This window comes from Cupressus sempervirens, chromosome 2, assembly GCF_028749045.1.
Source record: "Cupressus sempervirens isolate cs-2001-9-10 chromosome 2, ASM2874904v1, whole genome shotgun sequence".
NCBI classification, from domain to species: domain Eukaryota; kingdom Viridiplantae; phylum Streptophyta; class Pinopsida; order Cupressales; family Cupressaceae; genus Cupressus; species Cupressus sempervirens.
In genome coordinates, this window is record NC_143119.1 from 373,687,277 (window position 1) to 373,711,063 (window position 23,787).

The 23,787-nt window shown below is 34.7% G+C and overlaps 1 protein-coding gene across 1 annotated transcript in view; it reads right to left on the reverse strand.

Moving 5' to 3' along the window:
• LOC149572694 (uncharacterized) overlaps positions 1–13,834 on the reverse strand; it is a 173,764-nt gene extending 159,930 nt beyond the window's left edge. Inside the window, exons 1-2 of the mRNA XM_089813776.1 lie at positions 13,380–13,834; positions 11,628–13,227 (exon numbers count right to left, since the gene is read on the reverse strand). Coding sequence (XP_089669902.1) covers positions 11,628–13,181 — 1,554 coding nt within the window. The 5' untranslated portion in view covers positions 13,182–13,227; positions 13,380–13,834. The remainder of the gene's footprint in view (positions 1–11,627; positions 13,228–13,379) is intronic.
• Positions 13,835–23,787: the final 9,953 nt, after the last annotated feature.

A 23,787-nucleotide genomic window follows, 5' to 3' on the forward strand; every position in this document is an offset into this window, starting at 1 on the left:
GGTATGAAGAAAGATGTCAAGAAGTATGTACAAGAATGCATGACATGTCAACAAAAAAAGGCAAAACAAACACATCTTGCAAGTCCACTACAACCTCTACCCATTCCTAATCAAAAGTGGGAAAGCATTTCGATGGATTTCATAACCAATTTACCCAACGTGTTAAAGGAACTAAGATCATTTCTACAAATGTAGAATCATGGCCATTGCTACTAATGATTTTCAAATGCAGATTTGAATCTCATATAAATATGAGAAGAAGAGACATGTCTCTTCAAGAGAAATGTCCCTATAGTTAATCATCATTTAGTTAATAAATAACTATATGTATAACTCACCTTTAACCATATTTATAATATTAATATATTAACCTTATATGTAATATAATATATATTATATTACATATATAATATGTATTATATATATAAGATATTTATCTTAAAGATAATTTACCACCAATGAGGTATCTCATGATAAAATCAATCCGACAGAAACTACAACAAAGTCATGTCCCATACAGACATGACTCTACTTGGCCCAAGGCCACGTAGGGTCATGTCCCTACTTGATCAACGTTGGTGTATAAGCGAATACAATTAGTTTGCTTCTCAAACGACAATCATGTGGTGGTAAAACAATTACATTCAGGAACTTCATAACATAATAGGCTCTTCTAATAGTAAGAACCTGTTTAGTTAACTAAAGTCATTTATAAATAAATAGACATACATACATACATACATACATACATACATACATATATATATATATATATATTCTTATCAATAATATGAGACATAAAACAATGTTCATATAATTTGTGAATACAAATACTCAATGTAATGAGTATATCACTTTGACTGATGCTATACTTAACACTCCCTCTTAGCAAGGGAGAAGTGATAAAAACATTTCATGAGATATCAGTATCAAGGATATCTATACACAACATTTTATCTAACTTTAACACTCTGAAATAGTGACTTGTCAAATAACTACAATCACAATGTTATGAACACTATCATAATATATATTATGATCTCTAATTGTCCAAAACAATATATAGAGTACTCATAATGAGCATCGTTATCAATGACTTCTGGTGTATCCAGAACAAAACTATTATAATAACAGGCCTATCATTTGCAAGATCGTCATCTTACAAAGATTACCTTCTGTCTGTTAGTTATCATGGTGTCCAGCAAAATCCGGCCCAAAGAACCATTATAACAAGTCTACCATTTATAAGATCGTCATCTTATAATAGTTACCTTCTGTTTATATATGATAATGAAAGATCGTCGCCTTTCATTACATATCATATGTGAAATAGTAACCACTATGAACTCAATCAAAGGGTGGTACAAAGGCTTTCGCCTCAATTTTCTCTCACAGAGAAGAATGCATTGCAAGGAGTTTCACTTAGAACTTCTTCTTATAGAGAAGATATCATTCACAAAGGATTGCATCTCAAAAATTTCTCCCTTTGAACATCGATCCTAGGAAGTTGTCCTCTAGTTACTCCCTTAGAAATTCTTTTCACCCAAGGATGCCTATCAAACTCACTCTGAATCAATTTTCTAATTTTTTGGTGATAATTCATCACTTCCTCATGATATACCATCACATCATGCAATCACCCATATGTATTTCTAGACTCCCTCTAAGTATCAATCTTCTAAGCTCTCGTGTTGCCTTCAAAGAAGTGTTATACTCCCTCTTATTGTAGAAGAATCTCATAATCTCAGTCGTTAAAGATACTTACTTCAAGAGCCTCACTTTATCCATCTTGATCATTAGTGTCTTTGGAGCTACTATCATTAGATTGAGTCTGCACAACATTTGGTAACATATGTAAAGTACCAACTTTCTTTTCCTGTAAGAACATCCTCAAACATAAATGAAAAGATCAAAGCAAATAACCCTTATGTTATGTATAGAACTACAAATAAGAGAGAGATAGATGTAAAAGATAGGAATACTTATCTGCACATGAAGATTCAGAAATTGTCTTCTTAGGTTATTTGAGAATGGAATGGAGCAAGGAAGACTTTATTCCCCTCTAAAGAAGGTTCAAGTGGGAATAGAGCATTGACTATTATTCCCCCAACAATGTAAAATTCCTACTTATTCTATATTGTTGAACAATTTTGCATCAAATCAAATATGGATTCCTTTGACATCATCTCTCGTGTTGATTTCCCCAAATATAAGATCTACCCCTTCTGCAAGTAAAGAGCTGATCCAAATATCAGATCTAAATCAACCCCTATCCGTGCTCTCATGTTATGTGTGGCCCAATGATTTCTTCCCAACCGAGACACTTTTCAATTGTCGAGTTGTCCATTCAAGATGATTTTAAACAATGCTTAATCCACTTATCCAATCTTATTTGTGTTGCACTTGCTATCCAAAGTGAGCTAAAGACCTTGATGAGCTAGTTAGATAGTAGAAACATTGAATATTATTATTCCCCCTACAATGTATAATTTCCATTCATTTCATTTTAAGGAGACGAAAAAATTCTACCAATTTTCTTTAGGAGTAAACTTGTAATCTATTTGTGATCTCAATGTATATCCACCCGATTGACAAAATGTTTGTTTAACTGAATCACATATTTCCTATCTCAACTACCACTGTGATGACCCCTCTCCTTAGTAAGTTTTCTCTCAAAAAATGGTGGTAGTTAAAATGAATATCTTATTTTGACAGTAAATGTACATTCTTTATTCATTGAATTTACATTCTCATTTCATACTCCTTATCACTAAAATTATGCTATCAACAATAGAGAATTCATCTCAACATCGTTTAATCTCTATCAATCAATAAGACGGAGATCACTAAGGTTAATTGAATAGCATCCTCAGTCTACTCCCTCTTTTTCAAGGTTGCCTCTAATAACTTGTCAGTTTCTCTTTCCGACAATGACATTCTTGAAGGAAAAGATCAAGGGAAAAGATCAAGGCACATGCCTCTTATAGTGTATACAAAAACACAAATAAGATAGACTTCATTGACTAAATAAACTAATCAAGGATAATTTGTCTTCAAAACAATATTAGAAATACAAAGACTAATTATATTTATTTCTTTAGGATTACTAACTTATCTATTACCAATAATGGTTAATTTTATTCAATTATATTACTAATTTATAAATCACTAATGATAACTAATATTTATTCAATTATCATTACTAATTTATAATTACTAATATTAGTATATTTTTAAGTAATCAATATAAACTGAATTGACATTATTGTGTGTGGAAAGTACAGATTGGAAACTAATGCTTACCTTTCCAATGGACCTACAAGCAATGGTCCGCTTGATGCTTTTGTATGATTTTACATATTTCCTTGAGAAGATATGTTTGAACTCCACATTCTATTTGCCTTATCTCTTTGTTCTATTGATTTATGTCTTTCATTATATATATCTCATCAGAATATATTTATTTTTCCTGTGATATACCTTTTTTGTTTATTGGTGGTGGTGTTTCACACTTGTCTTTTATTTTGCAAGGTATGATCCTTATTTATATCTGCTTTATTGATTTCACAGTTTCTATATATATTGGTTTGTTGACTTTCTCTCGGATTCTTGTTTGATGCTCAAGTTCGATATTGGACCATAGAATACTTATATGTGTTAATCTATCTTTACATATCATGTACGGTGGCAAGTCCCTTGACGTGGAATGGCAATATTTGTATAGACGATTGTGCTCCTGTTCGATTTTCAATTTTTGGTATGTGAATTTCAAACAACACGATTTTGACTGTTCTTTTCGTCAGTCACCCTTCATACAGCAACCGCCTGAAGATTGTACCTAGTATCAAATCATACCCCCCTGGTTTTAGAAGATTTCACTTCCTCCAATCCTTGGCTAAGTCCTTTGACTCGTGCCTCGTATATGAGGTTATAAAAAATAGTTTTCAATTTATGTTTTTTTATCTCTACGTGTTCCTGTGCTTTGTTCAAAGGTCTTTACGTGCTTCTCCTTCAATAGCAAGTTAATATTCTCTAAACCACTTTAATGTCAAATGAGTGCCAATCGTAGATTCTTTCATGCTTGGACATAATCATCTTATAATTTAAGTCCCAACTCTTTATTCTAACAACTATTGTTGTTGCATAAGAGTTGAATACTTCATCACCGTTGACTGTGGTTAATTGTTGAGTTATTCACTTATGGTGTCGTCCATTGACTTGTATAAATTTTCAATTTTCATGAGTCATATACAAGGTAGTGCAAGTGCCTTACACTCTTCTATGTTGCAAGCTCCAGGAGAGAAGTTTATTTGTTTTTATCAAACTCTTGACGACTCCTGACATATTTGACCCTATCTCTGCAATCTGTCTAAAGAATCGTATGTGGTAATAGTATCTTTATTCCTCTCTTTTTATAATTCCATGACTCAAGTCTTGGTTTCTGAGTGACATCGACCCTTTGATTTACATGATAATCTACACGTGTTTTGTTTTCTGGAAAACAAACAAGAGTCTTTACCATCGAATCCTCCTTGCTTGTACTGACCCGACTGTGTCTCTTCCTTATATTCAGTTCCCTTAAATGGTTATCTGATTTTCTACTTTAATATCATAAATTTGTATCTATCTATCATGTCTTTAAACATTTTCTTACATTGCAGTCTGGCTCTGATACCATGTTAAAGTAACTAAGATCGTTTCTGCAAATGTAGAATCATGACCAGTGTTACTGATGATTTTCAAATGCAGATTTGAATCTCATATAAATATGAGAGGAGACATGTCTCTTCAAGAGACATGTTCCTATAGTTAATCATCATTTAGCTAATAAATAACCAAATGTATAACTCACCTTTAAGCATATATATAATATTAATATATTAACCTTATATGTAATATGTTATTATATTATTATATTATGATATAATGCATAATAATATATTATATATAATATATATATATAAGATATATAATGCATAATATATATTATATATATTATATTACATATATAATAAATATTATATATATAAGATATTTATCTTGAAGATAATTTACCACCAACGAGGTATCTCATGATAAAATCAATCCAACAGAAGCTACAACAAAGTCATGTCCTATAGAGACATGACTCTACTTGGCCAAAGGCCACGTAGGGTCATGTCTCTAATTGATCAACATCGGTGTATAAGCAAATACAATTAGTTTGCTTCTCAAATGACAACCATGTGGTGGTAAAACAATTAAATTCAGGAACTTCATAACATAATAGTCTCTTTTGATAGTAAGAGCCTGTTTAGTTAACTAAAGCATAGTTTTAAAAAACGACGAAATAACGCTGATCTCGCGATATTTCACAGGTCAATTTTGAAGCCGAATATATTAACCCATTTATCGGCTCCAAATCAAATGCAAAAATCGCAGCGATTTATTCTGAATATATCTCACTAAATCCAAAAAATCGTTGGCAAAAAACGTTGAAAAGTCGTTGGTTGGTCGAGATTTAGGGTTTAGCTTTAGTTGCTTAGGTCTTCCACGATGCTAGCAAAAACGGTAAAGGGTTTTTGGTGACTCTTTTATGGCGGCTCTCAATATCTATTTGGCGGCTCTACGATTTCCATCTGACGGCTCTTTCTCAGTGACTTCTACGGTTCTACCATCATGCATGCTTGCAATAGAACCCACTGGTTAAAACTTAATACAATTTGCATTGAATCTAAACTCTTTCTCGGTGACTTCTAGCTTCGACCTGGATGTTTTGTGCCTTCGACCTGGATGTTCTATGCCTTTGATGTAGACTGTGCATTCATTCACAGTTTGATTTCATTTCCAGGTACGTTTTTCTTTTCTAATTTTAATATATTTGATTAAAATTAAAATTAAATATTGTGCTTAGAAGTTAAGAACTTAAAATCAAAATGTATAATTATTTAACAATTTTAACTATTTTATTTTGGCAATAAAAAATATTATAATACTATTTTTTGCAATTTTAAATATATTTTGTAATATTATAATATTGTTTAGTATTAAATATTTTAATATTTTGTTTTTGTTTTATTTTGTAAAAACTAAGCAGTATTAAATTTAAAATACAGTAACTGTATTTTAAATTTATAGTTATATTGTTTTATATATAAGTATTCAGCTTCACTATATTTTTTAATTAAGAATTTAAGAGATTTATAATTTTATATTTTATATTTTATATTTTAATAGTAAAAACTTACGTACCAATAAAAAATTGTATTATAGTTATTAGTTATCACTTGCCAGTAAAAAAATATTTTTTATAATATTACTATTTTTGTATTTTACTATTTCACTATTTTACTAAATATTAAATATTAATAATTGTAGTGTAAAATTGTAAACTGTTAAATTTTAAAAAATTTAGCCGATGCAAGATAAAATATAAAATCTAAATTTAAATAAGGATATTTATTTAAATGTGATTTGTGCTTTCTAGATTCATACTATTTTAGAAATTGTTACAAATTATGTCTGATCTCAAACTTATCTAATATTTGATTTTTCATTCTTGTACAATGGACTTGTGTGTGTCACTAAAACAGGATGACTAGTGGTGGCAGATCAAAGGACCCTTCATGGAAACATGGTAGCCCAAGAGCAAACAAAGGAGATGTCCAACGTATCCATTGCTTTAAATGCATGACTTCAAGCATAAGCCGATTGAAATATCATCTTACAAAGATTTCATGCAATGATATTACACTGTGTGACAAGTGTCCAGAAAAGGCTACAAAAGAGGCTATGACAAGCCTTCAAAAATATGCACAAAGTAAGGCAGCAAAAAAGAGGATATTCGAGGCCATGGCAGCCCCAATGGGGACTTTTGGTTCTACAGGATCACAAACAAGTGGAGAAAGTTCTTCTTCTATTGGGCCTTGGATACGAGGATCGGAAAGTGTGAGTGGGTCTTTAGCAGATTTTTGGGTTCCACGTAACACTCCTGGTGCTCAACCCAACTTACTAGGTACTGCATGGAACAAAGAGATGCACAAGAAGACAAAGGTGGCAATTACGAGATTTTGGATCCGGAATGATCTTTCCGTGAATGCTTTATGTAGCCCATATTGGGATCAAGTGGCAATTTCCATTTCTTTGTTTGGTAAGGGGTCCAAATCCCCAACTCCCTATGAGGTGAGTGGGTCGTTGTTAGATGACGAGGTAAGAAACATTCATCAGCTTGTGGAAAAGCAAAGAAGAGTTTGGAAACAGAAAGATTGCACTATTATATCTGATGGGTGGACTGATGGCAGGAATAGGACGCTCATCAACTTTATAGTTGCTTCAAGGGCACAGTTGGTAGTTCTAAAATCAGTTGATGCCTTTGATCAAGTAAAAAATGCAAAAAATTTGTGTAACAAGTTGGATGAGGTGGTAATAGAAGTGGGAGTGGCTAATGTCATCCAGATTGTGATTGATAATGTAGTTGTGTATGTGGCAGCTGGTAGACTTCTGATGGAGAGACATCCCACATTGTTTTGGAGCCCTTGTGCTGCCCATTCTCTCGACTTGCTTCTTGAGGATTTAGGGAAACTGAGCTGGGTGGAGAAGGTGGTTGAAGATGGAAGGAATATTGCTAAGTACATCTACAATCATACATGGGTCTTGAGTCTTATGAAAGAGCATACTAGTGGTAAGGATCTTGTACGAGCAGGGGTCACACGCTTTGCTACTAATTTTCTAAACTTGCAAAGCATATCAAAGACATTGTTAGACCTCAGGCGTATGTTTCTCGCTAATAAATGGTTAGAGAGTCCTTATGCCAGGAAGCCTGAAGCAAAGAAGATTGTGATGATTGTGTTTGATGGCAGTTTTGAAAAGCTAATGGAGGAGACCCTCAAAGTAAGTTTTCAAATCTTAATTGATGATTTAGTATTTAATTTTGAAATATTTTCATTGGCTGATTTTGTATGTTTTATTATGTCCAGGTATCAAAGCCATTGGTGAAGGTTCTACGAATTGTAGATGGGGATAAAAACCCCATGGGGTTTCTATATGAGGCTATGGATAGCGCAAAAGAGGCCATTCAGCACTTGTATAGGTCAAATGCGACCAAATATGGACCCATATGGAACATCATTGATTGTAGGTGGAACTGATAACTCCACCAACACATTCATGCAGCTGCATACTTCTTGAACCCCAAGTACTATTTCTCTAACACTTTTATAGCAGATCCAGAGGTTCAAATTGGCTTGGACACATGTATTCGAAGATTGGTTGCTAATACAGACCTCCAAGACATCATACTTGATGAGTTGCAGAGCTACAAGAGGGAAGAGGGGCCATTGTTTTCTTCTCCTGATTGCAAGCGTAGGAGATACACCTTGCAGCCAAGTAAAAAAGAACATGCGTTTACTTTTATCATACCATTTATTTCACTCGTGAAGTCTATTGGAAGTTTTACCACATCATAAATGATTTTTTTAAGCTTTGAAGATCTGTGGTGGGAAGATTATGGTGCCACAACACCTAATCTTCAACTGCTTGCTATCCGAATTTTATCGCAGCCTTGTAGTGCTTCTGGTTGCGAGAGAAATTGGAGTACTTTTCAAAACATACATACAAAGAAACATAATAGGTTGACTCAAAAACGCCTAAATGACTTGGTCTATGTGAAGTACAACCTTCTCTTGCACGAGAAGAAAGTGAAAGGGCAAGCTTCATATGCAACACTACACTTGGATGACATTGATCCATATTCGGCAGATTGGATTGCTCCTCCTGATGGTGAGGGTGCAGATGCGGATGTGGGCAAACCTATATTGACAGATGAGCAGCTAGCTGAGTTTGAGATAGAGGCAGATGACTAGGATGCAAATGTGGCAGCACGTGAGAAGGAACCTAAGCTTGGTCATCCATCAGAGGCTTTTGTGGAGCGTGAGACACCTACTAGGGCACCTGTTGAGGATGTTGCTATGGCAACTACTTCAACACCACTCACCCAGTAGCAGCGATCTTTTTTGAGTTTTACTCGTAGACGCAATTTATGATTGCTACTTTTAGTTTTCACTGATACTGAAACTTGAACTTAATATGTATTCAAAAATTGTAGTTTCAAACTTTCATGGAGTTTGATTGCTATATGTATTGAACTTATTTATATTTTGATGTTATACGTGTTTTTCGGTTTATGATTCTATTACTATGTTAATCTACTAAGTTTTCGTTGCTATAAAATTATGAATTATTGTTTAACTCAGAACTTTGCTTCATAAATGGTAGATATCTCAAATCATTATATGTTCTACAAATTTAGTGTGTATGTATGCATTTTGAAGAATATTTTAAAAAATTGTATATTTTCAAATGTTCGATAAAAGTGTTGATTTATTACCGAATTCTTCACCAAGTTATTGCCGATTCTAATATTTTCAAAAATTTTGGGTCAGCCGAGATATTGCCGATACCAAATTTTTAAACTATGAACTGAAGTCATTTATAAATAAATAGACATGTATATATGTGTGTGTGTGTGTATCTGATATCTACAAATACTCAATGTAATGAGTATATCACTCCAACTGATGCTATACTTTGACAAGGAAAGAACGGTATTTATGTGGTGGTGGATAGACTCACCAAATAGGCCCATTTCTTCCCAGTTACCTCCAAATCATCGGCACGTCAAATAGCTGGAACCTTTTTTCAGAGAAATTTTCAGACTCCATGGACTTCCACAAAATATAGTCAACGATAGGGATAGCAAAGTTGTCAGTCAATTTTGGCAATAACTATTCAAACTGGCAAGAACTAGTCTAAACCTAGCACAAGTTAACACCCCCAAATAAATGGACAAATTGAAATAGTAAATAAGTGGTTATAAGGATAATTTAAGAACTACGTAGCTAGGAAACAAAAGGCATGGCTCAAATGGATACATTTAGGCAATTTTTGTTATAATTAGCCTCATCATATGTCCATCGGAATGACCCCTTTCAAAGCTTTATATGGTTATAAGGCCACTACATTGACAGTCTAGTCCAACTAGAGAGTCAAGTGTTAAGCGCACAAGATTTTGTTCAACAAAGCACATATATTTTAAAAACATTGAAGGTAAATTTACAACAAGCTTAGAACCAACAAAAGATCTACGCTGACAGAAAAGGCATCGAAAAGACATTTGATGTTGGGGATTAGTGTTCTTACGATTACAACCATATAAACAAACTTCAGTTAAAAGAATGGAGCATAAAAACTCAAGCCACGATTCTATGGATTGTACTAAGTACTGAGAAAAATTGGAGAAGTAGCATATGAGTTGCAACTTCATGAAGGGACAAGGATCCATAATGTTTTCTCTTACATGTGTCCATAATGTTTTCTCTTACATGCGATGGGTGTGCTTTGGACTTGCAACAGGGCTTCATCATTTTGGGTATCAGTTGAAGACTTTCCTCAGCGTTGATCAACTTTCATCGACATACTGCTCGAATGAATTCATTGATGGACATTTCTCTATGGAGCGGGCTGGGATCAAATGGAGCACTCTACATATCCTCCTCATTCAATAATATTTTCCAATGATTGGCACAAACTCCTGTCTTGGACGATTTAAGTGTGTGGCTTGCTCCTTGGCACGATAGCCTCTGTGATGGACTTTGTTTTCTTATCACATCATCCTTAGGATATAGGAAGACTGTGCTTGACATATTTCTGTCTGCACTCCTGTGGATAGTTTATTTTGAATGTTTCTTCACCATGCCAATTCCATGCTCCAAATCACTTCCTTAGACACATTGACTTCACAACTACAAATCAAGAAGCAAATCAAAATTGGAAGCTTGAAATAGCAAGGAGCAAAAGCCAACACAGGACACAATCAAAACTTATCATTTCTCAGCTGAAACAGGGGGAAACCTCAAGAGACAAATACTAAGAGCTACTGAGAAAGCCAAAACCGAAAAGGTAAAGTGGATAAAAGGATAGGGGTCTCATCTTTGATTGGTGATGTGTGAATACGTCACAACAATACATAAATGATCAAACCTAAATCATGATCTGTCATGGGAATTCGTCACTGTTGAGGATTCATGTGGCTTGAATCCCATCATTATTTATTGAGCCAAGGAAAGGATAATAATGAACAAAACACTTCAATGAGAATTTGATTGGAACCCTGTTAGGGATAACAGTTTCTAGATCTTGATGACTTGATCAGGAGTATTAATCCCATAATTTGCAAGAAAATCGGCACTATAATTCACTTCTCTAATTTTGATCTTTATATGAAGGAAATCAGTAATATACATGTTCTAAAGGCATATTATTAGAAATTAATGTATTTTTTAATGTTTGATAAATTTGCTGAGTTTCTCCCTTAAGCTTTGCCAATTCCCAAGTTTTTTTTGGGGGGATCAACAGAATAATTGCCAGGTCCAAGTTTTTAAACCATGTTCCCTTCTACTGTAATCCATAGGTTGAAAGTTTGGAGATGCAATAATAAACCATTTTACGTGTTCTGATGAGTTGCTTGTACAGAATGTTGGTAACATCATGCTATTCTTTCATCAATTATCTTCTAAATCCCTTGTGCATTATCCTCAGTAAGCAAGGCTATAAAGTTATAAACACCTTGACTGGAAAATAGCAAATGATACCTGATACATTTTAGGTTGTGTGAAGGATGGTTCGTCAATCTCATTATGTCCAAACCTGCGATAACAAACAATATCCACCACAACATCAGAGTGAAATGTCTGACGCCACTCAGCAGCGAGCTCACAGACATGCACCACAGCTTCCACATCATCACCATTCACGTGGAAGATGGGAGCATTCAAAGCTTTAGCAACATCTGTACAGTATTGTGAAGATCTCCCAGATTTGGGATCAGTTGTAAATGCAACCTGATTATTAACTACAATGTGAATAGTCCCTCCAGTTGTGTAATTTGGAAGAGCACTCAGATGCAATGTCTCGTAAACTACACCCTGTCCAGCAAAACTTCCATCTCCATGAATCAATACAGCCATGTTCTTTGTTCTGTCCTTATCATTTGAATAATACTGCTTTGCTCGGGTTTTTCCAACAACGACAGGATCAACTGCCTCCAAATGACTGGGATTAGCAACTAGAGAAAGGTGTATCCTTTTCCCACCTCTGGTAGGCCTATCATATGATGTACCTAAATGGTATTTCACATCCCCTGTTCCAGTATAAGACCCAACTTCTTCCACAGGCTTTGTGCCACTACTAAACTCACTGAAAATATGTCTTAGTGGCTTCCTCACCACGTTGCCCAGGACATTCAATCTTCCCCTATGAGACATACCTATAACAATGCTTTCCACACCCATGTCAGCAGATCTATCAAACATCTCTTTCATTCCTGGAATCAAGGTCTCAGCACCTTCAAGACCGAATCGTTTTGCTGCAGTCCATTTCGTTGCCAAAAAATTCTCAAATTGTGTACTCCAAATAAGTCTGTCAAGCATAACAAGCCTTCGCTCTGGACCGTATTTGCTAGGAACCACAGTCTCAATCTTTTCTCTAAGCCAATTGCACTTATCACGGTCAGGTATGTGCATGTATTCATACCCAACTGTGCCACAATAAGCTTGCTCCAATCTATTGAGAATTGACCTCAGGGTTTGAACTGGCCTATTCTCAGACAAAAACCCAGACATCCTCCACACACCTAGGAAAAACTCCCGGTCCAAATCTGCTTCTGTAAATCCATATAGAGCAGGGTCCAGATCCACGGGAATTACTCTCTGCTCCAAACCCAAGGGATCCAGCTTTGCCTTCATATGACCGTTCACCTGATAAGCCCTCACGAGCAACAAAAGCCTCATGCTCTCCTGGATTGTTTGCCCTGAAATTCCAGGCGAAGTCGCTGCCTGCCCAACAAAATTCCTGAAAAAATTGTCCCATGATTCGTCCACGCTCTGGGGATCGGCTTCCCAGGCCCGCTGCAATTCCTCCAAATAAACACTGCTCGTACCATCCAGAAAACTGTCGGTCAGCCTCGAAAGCGGCACTGCCCGCGGCACGGGAGCTGTCGATTGCTGAAAATTATGTGGCGTCGAATGAAAAAATCGCGCATATGGCAGGGACCACACCGATGATTGTTTCGTACAGGAGGATTGCTGAGCCAAACGAATTCTCAGAGCGGCCCTATATAAACCCGAGTAAAGCCTTGGAATAGTCATGGCTACTAATCTTGAGGTTTCTGGGTTTCGGTAAATGATCAAAATCCTGAAATAGAATCAAAAAGATCAAAATTGTACTGAGTTTTGAACAGTGGCCATTCAATTTTCAAACGTGAATTTTGAATATTTTAAACCAAAACAAATTTAACAGACGCTCTACGGAAATCTCAGTTTCAGTTAAGAATTAAAATCGCAAACCTTCACAACACTGTTTTCGATTACAATCAAAATTCTCAGCCGTTTCAGCTTAATCCCCGGGTCATAATAGACAGCTAGATCTGGAAAACATTGATTGAGTTTCACTTTTGGACATCAAATCCCAATCGTTGAATTCACAAGCATTATCAATTCCATCACTTTGCAGCCGCCTCGCAGCCATTGAGCTTTTTTACAATGAGGCATCAAACATTTGCCCATTTTGACGAAGCCTCACATGCATGTTTCTAGTTTATTCTAGATTTTTAGAAATTCCGAAGAGATTTATCATGGCATAAACGACGAGAATCCAATGTTACGCGAAACAGATAGTATCTGAACTGAAAGGTGTTGTCCATTATCCTTTTTGGGTTTACCAGTTCGTGCCCTCTCGCCGCTGACTTTCTCTTCTCATCTCGGAAGCCTCTCTGACATTCTATAAAATGTACAGAAGCAAATGATTTATTGAATTTTAATAATAATAATTTATTCGGGCTGCAATTTACCGTTTACCGTTGAAAATGGCAAAGCGGACAGAGACTGGCAGAATAAATGCAATATTATATTATTATAAAAGTTAGTCACAATCTAGTATATAATATTTTTTAGTTGAGCAGGATATTATTGCAATTTTTTATTTATATGTTTTCTACGCCGTTTGGTTCAATGGGTGGTTGAGGGGATTTAACTGTTGGGATTGACCTATTGCTGGAGTGGGCCTTTTCACTACTCAGAATGCCTCGCAAATGAAATGAAGGGAATGAAGTGGGGTGTTTTTCTTTTCTATGGTGGCCAACGAGAGTAAACCAGAGTTGTTGAAGCTTGGGCTCAGTCAAAGCAAGAAAATTGTTCGTTTCGTTGGGTTGTGGGTTTTCTAGTGGTGCCTCCTCAAATGCATCGGTCTATGATTCCTCGTCGTTGAAGGTTGATGGTGCGTGTGGTTTTTCCGCACAAGTGACTTATGGTTTTTAGTTTTGTGGTGGAATTGATGTTTTGTGGAGAACAAGGTGGATGCAGAGCAAAGGAATGTGGATGGCAGTTTTTGGAAGAAAGATTTGAATGATAAAATTAGATGAATTCGTCAGTCTCTCTGGTGATGAATGGAGCGAGAAAGACGGGAGCAACTAGGGGAAAATTCCAAACGCGGTTTTTGAAAGGCGGTTTTCGATGTCGTCGAGAAAACTATATTTCTACGCGAAGGGCTCGCGTAGTTTTGATGCAGGCGGCATGCGAGAGAAGTTCATGTGTGTCAGTCAGGGAATGTTAATTTGCTCTGTCATGTTTATAAGACTGAAATGGGCACTCATGTAATGATAGTAATGTAGTAAGGCAACGTCTATACAGCCACGAAAATGCACTTCCATACGAAGGAGAGGACTTAGTTGATTTTTTAAAAAGTTAGAAAAAGCAATGTAAAGAAAGTGCATTTTCGTGGCTGTTTAGCCACGGGCATGTAGTAACATGTAGCCAGAAGTTTAGTGGTCCTTTTGGATAGATGTTAGTAGAGCTAATTTGCTGATGTAATTTTCTTTTATATTACTAAAATATAATCCTATTTACTGACCCCCAAAAAAAGTAATTTATTGTACAAAGGCAAAGGTTTTCATGAAAGAAGGGCATCTAAATTTCTCACACAAGAACATAAACCAACATCTATACAGTACAAGAATTCTTATAGGATATTTTGCCCAAAACTTCAATTTGATGATGAGAGAAAACTTGTGACGGAGCTCTGCAACTATACGTCCTCCTTGGATGCAATGCAGGCTTCGTGGCCTCTTTTCCTTCCTTTATGTGGTTGTACTTCCTCTTTTTGGCTCTATTTTATCGGTTTTGGCTATCATTTTTATTTCATTTTTCTCTGTCTATATGGGGTTTCGTTTGTGGTTTAAAGTGTTTGAGAGTGCTTGAATAGGGTTTAGATTAATGTCGTTGGAGTCGAGTCCTCTCAACTCCCAGCCTGGCTCGCTCATATCTAAGGTTGGAGGTTCTTCTAATGATGGAGGGAATGATGTGGAGTTGGAATGTCCAAGCAATAATTGTCATGATAATGTGCACAAGGAAGGTGGGGTTTCTCGACCTTTGTATGAAGATGTTCTTTCTGAGCAATCTAAACCCGAATGTTCACCATATGTTGCTTTTAATGGAGTTTTCAATGAGAAAGTCGACGGTTGTCGAAGGCCCACAACCAATGGAGATAGATGTGAAGGAGAACCAAACGAGGATGGAGTTTGAGACAATGGTGGAACTGGTAAGTCTATCCCTAATGACTTTGGAACTCTGTCTTTATCTCCTAACGAAGATATGATTGTGGCTATTAGGAAGGAGCAAAAAAGATTGAAGAATATTGCCATTTTCTTTATTTGAGTTGATAAAGAGTCACTTCTCTCTCATAAGTATTTTGATGATTAGATTGCTAATATATGGGGGAGAAAGTCAGGGATTCAAGTAAGTTTTTGTAGAATGATTCAAAAAGGTCTTTTGTGGTTTTTCTTAAAATGCATGGAATGCAGGAAAGAGTTTTGAAAAAGAATTATTGGAATGTTGGTAGGTCTCACTTTAGGGCTTATAAATGGCCAACCTTAGGTAAGTTTGAGCAGGTGGTTGCTTGTTCTCCCCCTCGATGGGTTGAGATTAAGAATCTTCAGCCAAAATTTTGGCCACTTATCCCTCAAATTGTTCAACCATTAGGTTATGTTCTTCAGGTTGAGAATGCGAGATACACCTTGTCTCATCTAAATGCTAGAATATTGCTTGCTTTAGCACCCAATATTGAATTCCTAGAATTTATTTTGATGAGTTTAGAAGATGAAATTTTTTTATGGGAAATCTCTTTATCAAGGAACCTACGGTCATGTTTTCATTCTAAAAATAATGGACATATGAAGAATGATTCTCTGGCCCTTGTTAATTTGAAAGACCCTAGGTTTGAATCCTTGGCTAAAGCTAACCCTAAAAATTGTGATAAGCAAGAATTATCTAAAAAAGATGATACTATCATTAATGATTCAGTGAAGGATATTCAAATGGACGTTAACGTCGAATCTATTAATACTTATAAGGATGTGTTAATCAATGAGGTAGTTTCTGAGACCAGGGATGATGGTAAGTTTTGCAGTTTGGATAATCATTTGTTTGAAACTAACGTTGAGGTTGTGCCTACCCTGAGTCTTTCTACTTCCAAAGCGCTAACTTTTTATCAACCTGTATCTCCTTCTGCCATTGATAGTGGTAATGCAAAGGTGTGTGTTATTCCCCCTAAGGTTAATGCTCAACAATTAGCTCTTAATACCATTAATGCCAGAGCTGAGAATGTCAGGAGGAACACTAATGGATCCCTGAATGGTGGTAAGAGCCTAACCGAAGCCCTAAGATCTGTGGTGGTAAGGAATGTCCATGGTAACTTAGATGTTGTTATGGAGGAGGAAACATTTACTGAAGTCATTAATAAAAATGCAAAAAAAAAGAGAAAATTGGTGGAAAGAAAGTTTATTTCTAATGAAAGTAGGAGTGATAATGAGATGCCAAATTGTTTTAACAGATTGTACAATAAACCTAAATCTCTCCATCATAAATGATGCATATACATAGTTGGAATGTGTGAGGTCTAAAGATTACAAGGATATTATCTGTTTACAAGATATTAAAACTGTAGGTTTTCAAGCTTATACCATCTTGAAATTTATTTGGGATCAATCTACAGGATTTCATTCTAACCATCCCAGAGGCAAAGGTGGGTTGGCTATCATGGTTGGCCCACTATGGGCTGACAAGATTTCTAATAATGGTTTCTCTCCATGTCATAGAGCTATGTGGGTTTTGTTTAAACTTGATGAAATGCTTATTGGGGTCTACAACATTTATGCCCCTAATGATTATAGAGAGCGTGTTGCATTATGGGAATGGTTAACATGTAATTTACCTAAAGCTCGCTATATTTTTATTGAAGATTTTAATATGATAGAGAATAAGAGAGACAAAAGTGGAGGCTTTGTACACTATTGGAAAGGTAATGAGTTTTACTTTTGGTCTTGTTTTAAGAGGAAATACAAAGTTGTTGATCCTATAGCTCTTCAAAAGAAAAGATTCTCTAATATTTGGTTCACCTAGTGTAATAATCAATCTGGGAGGCAAAGAGTCTATTGTCAGCTGGATAGAATTCAAGTGAAGGATTTAGTGTTTAGTATTGCTATTAAAGATGGTCATAATCCTGTAAGTGTTATTCCTACATCTCTTTCTATCATCATCTCATTTATGCAAATATTATTGTGGACAGTGAGCTTGGTAACAATAGGAAAGCTAAAAATGGTTTTAAACTCAACACATCTTTATTGAACAATGAGGAGGATGATGGGGCTATTCATATGGTGTCATATTTACGTAAGTTATGTAACTCAAAGTTGAATCCTAGGGATAGATGGAGCCTTTTGGTGTACTCTTGAAAAAAAATCTTATCAAATTATTGGTAAGAAAAGAGCTAGGGACAGGGATGAGGAGGAGCAGGTCCTATGTCATGTCCCCTAATTTGAGTAATATAAGTAAATTATAAATAAATATATTATTTCTTAATGTTATAATATATTAAAAGAAATATTGATATATTATTAATGGTATAATATATTATTAAAGAATAAATAATAATATATTATGGATATAATAATAAAACGTTATTAAGGTAATAAGGTAATATTAAATCATTATTAATAAATCAAATAATAATAATACCTTATAGAGTCAATATAAGACTAAATAAATAAATTATAATTATAAATATAATAATTATATTGATGAAGTTAAATAAATAATAATAATAACTTATAAAATTTAATAAGTTAAACCAATATTACCCCTTATTTATTATAACATGAAGTATATTTTAATTAAAGATAATGATAATATAATTTATAATTATGATTATATATATATATATATATATATATCATTGACTATCTTATTTCAAATAGATATAATATTATATCAATTGATAAAAACATTAAAATATAATTAAATGATATAATATGAATATGTATAAGATGATAACTAATAACAATTAATCATGGAAGGCATTGATTATATAAATAAACAACATTTTACATATTGAACTAGTTAGTTTATTGAAGAGATGAGCATCTATGATTTGGAAGAGATATGTCCCTTAGACATTCAAGAGATGCAACCTCTTTGATATGGCAAGATATATAATGGATATCAAATTCGATCTTTCAATCATCAATCATTTTTCTTATTCCCCTTCTACATCCTTAATGGTTTAATAATTTGAGCAATTGCCATTGGCATAAACTGGCTGGATATATATCAAGGCAAATCAGAAACATCACATTTGGTCAAACTAATACAAATAGAAAGGAAACCAGAAAATGTCCCAAAAGGGGACATTACATCCTATAGAGCTCCTTGAATTCCATTGAAAGAGATCTTCAAAGTAAGGGTTGTGATCCTAATTTAGAGGAGAAACGTATATGGACTAAAGCCCATCTTAGAAAGATTCAATAGTATAGGATAAGAGGACAAAAAATGCGAGCTAGGATGAATTGGATGAAGGAAGGGGATAAAGGTTCTAAATACTTTTTTAATATCATTAGAGCTAAACATAAGAAGGAATTGATTGAGGTTGTCTAAGTAAATGGAAATCTAAATAATGATCCTAGCTACATTAAGGAGGCATTTTATAGCTTTTGTAAAGATCTTTTTACCTCAGAATTCATTGATGAAAAGAAGCAGGAGTTAAATAGATGTCTTAAGCTTATTCCCAAAAAGATTTGTTATAAAGATGTTAAGGCGCTAGATAGATTTGTCACTTTTGAGGAGATTAAGGAAACAATTCTTTCTCTAGCTAATGATAAGGCTCTTGGGCCTGATGGCATCCCTGCAGAGTTTTATAAACACAATATTGGGTGGATTGGTTATGAATTGTTGGAGTTTTATGAGAATGCTTACCAACTTGGCTTACCTAGAGCTGACATCAATAAAGGGGTTATTAAACTTTTGCCAAAAGGTGGGGATAAATCAAAGGTTAAGAATTGGAGACCTATAACATTATTAAATATGTCATACAAAATTATTGCTAAGATCTTAGCTAGGCAGATAGGGGGGCTTCTTAATGAGTTTATCTCTCCTACCCAAACTAGTATCATCAAAGGAAGGTTTATTATGGAAAACTTCATTACTAGTTGGGAAGCAATGCATTGGGCTAAACATGATGGTCAGGATGCAACAATGGTTTTGTTAGATTTTGAAAAAGCTTATGACTGAGTAGAGTAGCCTTTTGTGATAGGTATGTTGCAAGCTTTTGGATTCCCTCCTAGTTTTTGTAAATGGATTAGCATATTACTTAATGATTCTTCTACAATTATAGATGTTAATGGGGAGTTGATTGAGAGAATTATTCTTCAAAGATCTATAAGGAAGGGATGTCCAATTGCTCCCTTATTGTTTGTAATTGTTGTTGATGCATTATTTTATATTCTTGGAGCTTCTCAATTAGGACCTCTTGTGAGGGGTATTACTCTGCCCAATCAAGAGATGTTTTTTAATTCTCAATTTGCTAATGACACTACCCTATTCATAGGTTTGGATGAAGTGAATTTTGATAATATGTACCATAGATTATAATTTTTTTGTTTCATATATGGGGCCAAAGTGGCTCCTCACAAGTCATCCATTATTGGGTGGGGGAGTAAGGGTTGGTAGTGGTTGAGACCTAATGAGATTGTTAGGTATCTTGGGATCCCATTCTCCACTAAGCCATCTACTAAAGATATGTGGATGTGGCTCTTTTCCAGAGTGGAGAAGAAATATTTGAAATGGAAAAAACATCTATTGTCTTTAGGAGGTAGAGTTCAAGTGGTACAGAAAGTGATGCAGGAGCATCTTGCAGGGGAAAATTAAAATTTAAAAAAAAAAAAAAAAAAAAAAGTGGAGGAGAGAAAAAGTGACGAAAATAGAAGGAAAAATAATAAAAAAATAAAATAAGGGAAAAAGGAGAAAAGAAGAATAAAAAAAGAAATTTTTATTTTCGAGGTGCATGGGTGGCATAAATAGGAAAATAGTTCTCATTCCATTAATTGAGGTGTGTAGGTGGCATCTTAGAAGTTTGTGGAAAGTTCCTTAAATCATGCATTTAATATTTGTTGTGATCCATAAAGCAAATTTAATTTTGTAATTGAGCCACATGGTGGTGTTTAGTTGTATTTAGGTGAAAATTCTAGAAGATTGTGGATATTGTAGAAGGTTGTGGATATTATAGAATGTTGTAAATAAATCATGCTTTGGGTGGTAATTGCCTATTTAAGGAAGGCTTATGTTCATTTGTAATCAAGCTCTTTAAGTGCAAGCGCTTCAAGTGTAAGCTCTTGTAGTGTAGCTCTTCTAGTATAAGTTCGAGAAATAGAAGTTCTTGAATTGTAAGCTCTTCAAATGTAATCTGTTCTAATGATTTTTCAAGTATTAATGGATGCTTTATGAAGCATTTTGTCATCTCTCTATCTCCATATTGTTGCATTTTTGGTTGTGAGTTGGTACGGGTGGTGTGGCCCCTTCATCAGTGGTATTAGAGCATACCTTTGTCAGTGGTAGCAAAGCGTGTCTACATTAGTGGCATCAGAGCAGGAGTTCTTGAGTGTGTGGACAAATCGCTGAACATGAGGCAATTTGCACCAGGACCTTGAGTTGGGTGAAGTTTGTCAAGAAGTTCTTGATTGTGTAGACAGATCACCGATTGTGAGGCAGTTTGCACAAGGTTCTTGTGTTGCACTAGATTTGTCTTCTAAAGACTTGATTATGGAGAAGAGAAAGAAGAAGATGACTTTTGTGATTGGATGGATTTTGAGGATTCCTCGATTAGAGAAAATTAGGGCAAGAAATCAAGGGGCATTGCTAGTTGATTTGCAGAAGCAAGTGAATGAATTAGAAGCTGAGTTGCGGAGACGAAGAGCACATTACTAGAAAAGGGATGTTGATAATTTCTTGGATGTAGAAAAGAAAGATGATCCAGTGGAAGAGCAAGCAGATGAAGAGGAAATTATTTGCGAACCTAAAGTTGAAGAAGATGAACAAGAAGAGGAAGAGCATCAAGATGACAAGATTTATGAACCTGAAGTAGATCAAGATGATTTTAAGATTGCAACAATGGAGGCAACATATAGTGCCTTCATTGGAGATCAAGCAGGTGAAGTAGCTACATGCATTGTTGAAGACATGAAAGAGGCAAGCAAAGATGACTATGTCAAAGAGGTAAATTTCTATGAATTATATGATGTTGAATTTGAGATGAGTTTGAAAGATATTGATAATGGTTTTCATGAGGATCTTGTTAGTCTTGTGTGGTATGCAAAGAAAGATTGGTATGGTGTTGCTGGGTTCATTACATGTGTGATTAATTCAACAAGATTGGATAAGGATGATATTTATACTTGGACAAAGTTCATTGCAGAAGAGAGATTTCAACAACAAACACTTGTTCTAGCTAGGTGTTGGAAAAGAAGAAAGAAGGAAATATATCGGCATCGGATACTTGTTCCAACTATGTGTTGGAGGAAGAGAAAATAAAATAATAAAATAAAAAATGTCAACAGCGGCTACTTCATTTTGTGGATCCATATTCACAAAAATTTTCCTACCATGGGAGTCGGATGCAGGAGCATCATGCATCAGCAAAAAAAAATGTGGAAGATTTGTATGTTGGTTTTCTTGTCCTATTGAGGTGGAAGCCTTTAGTGAAGATGAAGATGGTTGTATATCTTTCTTTTGGCGTCAAAGTGTGGGACACACTTTTCTATCTACCAGGGGAGTCTGATGCAGGAGCATCTTGCAGGGGAAAATTAAAATTTAAAAAAAAAAAAAAAAAAAGTGGAGGAGAGAGAAAGTGACGAAAATAGAAGGAAAAATAATAAAAAAATAAAATAAGGAAAAAATGAGAAAAGAAGAATAAAAAAAAGAATTTCTATTTTCGAAGTGCATGGGTGGCATAAATAGGAAAATAGTTCTCATTCCATTAATCGAGGTGTGTAGGTGGCATCTTAGAAATTTGTGAAAAGTTCCTTAAATCATGCATTTAATATTTGTTATGATCCATAAAGCAAATTTAATTTTGTAATTGAGCCACATGGTGGTGTTTAGTTGTATTTAGGTGGAAATTCTAAAAGATTGTGGATATTGTAGAAGGTTGTGGATATTCTAAAATGTTGTGGATAAATCATGCCTTGGGTGTCAAGTGCCTATTTAAGCAAGCCATAGGAACATTTGTGAGCAAGCTCTTCAAGTGTAAGCTCTTCAAGTAAAAGCTCTTCAGATGTAATTTCTTGTAGAAGCTCTTAGTGAGGAATCTCTCTTATATTATAAGAGTTTGGAGTTTTTCCATGTGGAGAATATTGTAATGAATTACAAGTGTTAATGGATGCTTTATGAAGATTTTTGTCATCTCTCTATCTCCATATTGTTGCATTTTTGGTTGTGAGTTGGTAAGGGTGGTGTTGGCCCTTCATGTAATGCTTGCCCCTAGTTCGCATTTTTATTATTATTGTTGAACTCTTTTAGAGCTAGTTTATGTTATTGGTTAGCAACATTCTTTTGAGATTATCAGATATTGTGCTATGGATTCAGTTTATTATGTGATGAGATTACTTAGATTTTGCATTTCATGTATGCATGATGACTATTTTCAGTGTTTGCAGTTATTAATGATGATTAGTAAGATGATTTATTATCATATGTGCTTTCTTATGGATACTTACCCCATACTTGCATGTGTATGTTGTGTGTGTTTGCTTTGCGTGTTTGCTTTTGTATGGCGTGTCTGATGTGGTTAAAGAAGGGAGTCGTAGTCATCTGCTAGTCGAGATCTACACGATGCATCACTTCCTGCCATTGCCTATTTAGCTTAGTATATATTGTGCTTGTACATGCGTAATTTTTTATGCATGTTGTAGGTACTGGGTATTGACTTCCCTGAATTGTCAGGATGAGCGTACCCTATCACATTATCTCAATGATAAGAGAGGGGAGATAAATTCTCAAGTCCAAATCCTAACCCTTTAAGCCATTTGTTCTAATTGGAAAATTAGGACAAGAATCTGAGTTGAGTACCATTTGAATGCGTCGGATGACATAATTCGTGATTTAAACCCTTGGTTTGATTTTGTATGTATTTTGGCTATGATGGATTTTCATATTTTTACCTTGTGAGTCTTTAATGTATTTTCTATTAATTAAGCTTAATTAAAAGATTTAATTAATGGTTTAATTAAATGAAAAATTAATATGATATTTTAATATTTATTTTATTTAATTAATTGAAAAATTAATTAAATTAAATAATTAAATTTGAAAATAAAAAGTTAAAAATTTAAATTTGGAATGTGACAATATTTATTTTAATAATAATATATTTGGA